This window comes from Rhea pennata, chromosome 7 (genome assembly GCF_028389875.1).
Source record: "Rhea pennata isolate bPtePen1 chromosome 7, bPtePen1.pri, whole genome shotgun sequence".
In the NCBI taxonomy this organism is placed as follows: domain Eukaryota; kingdom Metazoa; phylum Chordata; class Aves; order Rheiformes; family Rheidae; genus Rhea; species Rhea pennata.
The window spans coordinates 39,599,795-39,604,568 of record NC_084669.1 but is presented as its reverse complement, the minus strand read 5'-3'; the positions used below and the strand labels follow the sequence as shown (position 1 = coordinate 39,604,568).

Genomic DNA, 4,774 nt, shown 5'->3' with positions numbered 1-4,774 from the left:
TCAGGTACTGATGACAATTTCCATTAAGCTTATAGCCACAAAAAGCTTCGTAACTGGAGTCCCTTCCATTTGCACCCAAGTTTTGTAATACCCCTTACAGAATGCATGTTAGTTTTGACTCATTTTAATCTCTTTGAGTACTGAACATGAGGTTTGGGGGGCAGTTTTGGGGGACGGTGTTGTTTTGTTTTTTGTTTTTGCTCTAGAATTTTTCCCATATCAAAAAATGAAGTAATTATATGGTCAATACAATGGTCTTCTTATATGGTCTGACACAAGGACATGGAAAATGAGACAAATTATCAACAAAATAATAGATCTGTGATATGGAACGCTAATCCCACAAGTCATGTTTGTTATAGGGGAAAAAAGTTACATAAGCAATACTGCAGATGCTAATAATTTGTATTCTTCCAACAGGGAGGGAGGGAAGATAATTTAGTCTGTACAAAAATACTGAAATAGTGAGAGGGCTAGAAAGTTTCCAAAGGAAAAGGAGCAGAGCTTTATAAAGAATAACTATCAGCAAAGCTTAGTTGCTGTTAGGGTAGTGAACGAGGAAAATGCAGGAGTACAGCAGTTCTGGTAAACTATAGAAAATGTTTCCCTGTTCCCTTGGTCCTCAGTGAGAGGAAATTTTATGGTGCTGCTTTCCCCCCCCCCCAATCAAATTAAATGACACACCCTGTATGACAACGTGTTACTACTTCAGAAGGTCAACATCAGTGCTAGCTCTGAGAGAGTCTGATCTCAAAGTCCAAGGATATGCTTTGAAATTAAATGTGAATAGTACTCCTTACTTCAACTTGATTTCTCAAAATGCTTACATTATGCTTGTGCCACCTTGAGCGCTTCAGGTACTCAGTTCATTTGGGTAGCGACTCCTTTTTCAGTTGTGGCTTTGACGTTGAAGTCCTCCCAGCACATCTTGGTAGCTGTGACACCTGGAGAAGCCCAAGCTGCGTGCTGGTAGAATAACCCAGCTGGTAAACAGTCCTGTGGCTCCTTCCTTTTGATCTGCTGTAGGCATTTGAAGAATACTGTCTTACTTGTCACTAGGGGACAGACTTGATGCATGGGAATAGGAAAAGAGGCCAGCTGCAGATGCTGGGGCATCATCTAGCCACCAGATGAGTGCCCATCTCCTTTTTGTGCATTTCTCTAAGAACTGACAGTTTCCATGCTAGCAGTATCTTGCCCTTTTGTTGTGTCTATCACTGCATCACTGTAGGCTTAAGAGGTAAACATGACACTGGAAAAGCAGAGTTATTTGCCATTGTAAAGTAACTGAAGCTGAAGTGCAATTTTTCACTAGTCCAAGGACTCTTCCACACTGCCCTGCTGCACTTACGCTATAGCTTACTGTAGCTTGCTGGAAAGGCTGAGGATGCTGCACGATTTATCATGCAAGAACTCGCCTGCTGCCTCCCTTAGCTTCATTCCTGTGTCAGGCTGGCCCAGGTTCCTCACCGGTGGAGCCTGCATCTGGTTAGAGCAGGAGAAACTCAGGCAGAGAAGCAGTGGAAAGCTGAACCGATCACCCACAGTATTTGAGCCCGTTGCTCAAACCTTAGCATTACTTTCATAGGGGAGGGTTGAGGCTGCGTCCAGTCCTGAGCTCTGAGCTGCAATACAGAGTGTGAAAAGGAGCCTTGTTGGGGGTTTAAAGGTTGACTCTTCTGGCAGGAAAAGCCACAGACATGCCCAGTAAGCAAAGACTTTGTTTAGGACCTATTCAGGCATCGCACTGCTAGGCAGCGTGTACAGTACAGCCTGTACCTAAATCGGACTCGGGCTGTAAAGCCGCTCATCTTGCCAGTCTGATACTGCAGCACAAACACAAACCTTTGGAAGTCTTAAGTAACAGCTAAATGAATGAAGTACCCCCCCCCCCCCGCCTTTTTGTCACTCTGTTTCTGTCACCTTTACAAATTGTGTCCTTGTTTGAATTCTGCAAATACTGAGGCCGGAGCGGGGGGGGGAGTGTTAAGCATATTAGCAAATCAGCTTGGGCAGGGGTGTCCCCTCCCCCCCCCAATGGTGCTTCGGAAACCAGGGCTGCGACAATAAGTCTGCGGTGGTACGAGGTTGTGCTTCTCAACAAAAATCACAAAGCCAGAATTGGTTATATGTATAAATATTTATTTGTACTAAAAGTGAGTGTTTTGTAGCAGAGTATCACATTCAGAATATATTAAATCATGAGATGCATCACTTGAGGTACAAATTCCAGTCTCATGTCTTTAATAAATACCCTATTAAAAAAAAACTCATCAATGTACTCTATTAATCAGAGGTAATCAGCACACTATGCTATTTTTGAAAGGATAATACAACATTTACGTTTTGCTGTAACCACTTTGGATTTACTGCATTTTCTCAAACCACTTGATTATTTTAAGATGAGAGGCAACAACACTAGTTCACTATTTTTTTACTTTAGAAAAATGGCAAATATTACAATTATAAGTTGGAGTATTGCTTTTATCTTTCAGGTCCCTGCCGGAGGGGCTGAATATAAAAGGCACTATTGCTAGTATGCTTTCAGCCACTAACATTATCTTTGCAGCTTTTTTTGAGGTATAATACAGCTTTGGGCTCTTCACTCTGAACACTTCAAAATTGCCAAAAAAAAAAAAAAAGAAAGAAAAAAAAAAAAGAAAAGAAACACTTTTTGCAAAAAATATTTCCAATTTCTTGCATAGTTTTGGACACTGTACCATGGTCACAGCAAAACAGTTTCACTTGAGATATAGCTCATTAGACTAAATTACAAGTGGAAGCATGATCGTTTTTTTACTCAACGTAGATCCATTTGAAATTAAAACTGAAATATAAGGAGAGGAGAATGTTATTTCCAGTTCATTTAAAACACATTCTGACCGGTTTGGGGGCTTAAAAAAAAATGACAAGTATAAAAATCAGAAATTCTTGTCGGTGCAATAACTAACAAACAAGTACGTAGCTGTTCCCCTCCCACCCACACACACGTACACACAGAAACGCTGCACCCGAGCATAGTGGCCGCGGAGGTAGCGCACCCCAACCAGGCCGGCAAGGCAGGCAGACCTGAGCTTTGCGCTCCAACCCCCAAACCTTCAGCACCGCCTGGAAGCGCACCGACAACTGATACGGCGCCGCGTGCCAGCGCGACATGCTCGCTAGGCCTACAGCCGAGGCCAGGTAAAACATTCCTTGTAGATTTACACTGCCCTGCCCTGTGAGAGGTTCCTGCGGTAACTGTGAGGCAGCAGAAAAGCATGAAGCAGGCTGGCAAAGTCCAGGTCAAAAAAAAAATAATAAAAAAAAAATCCCATGCTGCAGTAACTTTCCATCAGCAGATGTGGAAAAAGCTCCTACCTCTGGGCACCTTAACCCTCTCTGCAGCAGTGCCTTGGGCGGCAGGAGGAGATCCTTCCTTTTTTTATTTTCTTAAAAAAAAAAAAAAAAAAAAAAAAAAGCAACGCCTGGGATTTTTGTGCCATGCTCCTCGCTGGAGCCAGAGTCAGCCATCCTGCAGGTGGAAAGCAAAAGTGGCTCATCTGTAAAGCGACCGGCTCCAGATTCAGGGGCAGGACGCGCAGAACGAAGAGGAGAAGCGTTTGAGCAATCCCTTGCCTGGCTCCTTGCGGGTGCAGTGACTTGGACCCACTTGACACTTGGGTTTTGTCACCATTCTTCGTTCTGAACTGGCCTTTCACAGCGGAGGGGTGAGGGCTGGGGAAGGGAGGGTCCAATCCTGCCCTTAGACAAGCTCTTCCTGCCAGGTGCAAGCGTACAAGTAAAACCATGCAACCACCGTTGCAACTTTTACTTGCTGACTGTGTGTTCCTGAGCTTTCTCACCGATCTGGTCTTCAAGATGCCTCCCAGGAGAGATTCTCCCCCCACCAGCGTGTCGTCCATGCTGTGAGCACAGGGTGCCTTGCAGCCTCCCTCTGGTATTTCCTGGGGCTGCCTCACCTCGCAGAAAGCTCTTCTGGCCAGCAGCGCGACCACACACGGGTCAAGGGGGGATGGCAAGTCACTTCATTTCTGCTTCGCAAAGTGTGTGTGGGGGGGGAACATGTTTTTCATCCTGGCAACAAGGTCCCAACTCTGCACTGGCGACCGGTGCGTGGCCAGGGTGGCACTAAACACTCCAACTGGCCAACGCAAACCCTGCGCGAGGTGACTGCTTTCTGGAGCCACATTGGGCTGGGAACGAAGGGCCTGCTCCCCTTCTCTTCCAGCGTGACGGGGAAGCTCTCAGCAAAGTTCCAGGGGAGAAGGATCAGGCTCAAAATATTTTTGATTAGCAAAATAAAACCACTCTGACTTTGTTTAGAAAAATCCTACAGTCAGAATATTGAAAATGCCAAGTTAACTGATCTGTATCACAGGAAATCAATCAATCATTGCTCACTCTTAATACACACATTTCTAGGGAGAAGTAGCGTTAATTATTTTTTTCCAGCGACTGGTAGTACTCAGTTAGGACTTTCCAAGCTTTAGGGGCCATGAAGCCGTCTGGTGGATTTTCACCTTCCCGAGCAAGTTTCCTCATGCGTGTTCCAGAGATGAAGTCAAATTCGTCATGCCTAAGGCAAAACAGAGACAGGGACGAAATCAGTGCAATCTGCCTCACGCGTACCAAACCGAGTCTTTGCAAATGCAGCTCTTCTGCCATGCCAGGAATCTAGGCTGAAAACTCCTGGCCCCAATTCAGCGTTAGCTCTGCAGGCACTGGTGGCACCAGTCTGCGACTTCATGTGTGAATCTATGATCGGCACAAA

General features: G+C 45.2%; 1 protein-coding gene across 1 annotated transcript in view; it reads right to left on the bottom strand.

Moving 5' to 3' along the window:
• Positions 1–2,121: 2,121 nt before the first annotated feature.
• Positions 2,122–4,774, bottom strand: part of PAPSS2 (3'-phosphoadenosine 5'-phosphosulfate synthase 2) — a 34,286-nt gene continuing 31,633 nt past the window's right edge. Inside the window, exon 12 of the mRNA XM_062580786.1 lies at positions 2,122–4,579. Within this exon, the coding sequence (XP_062436770.1) occupies positions 4,438–4,579 (142 nt within the window). The 3' untranslated portion in view covers positions 2,122–4,437. The remainder of the gene's footprint in view (positions 4,580–4,774) is intronic.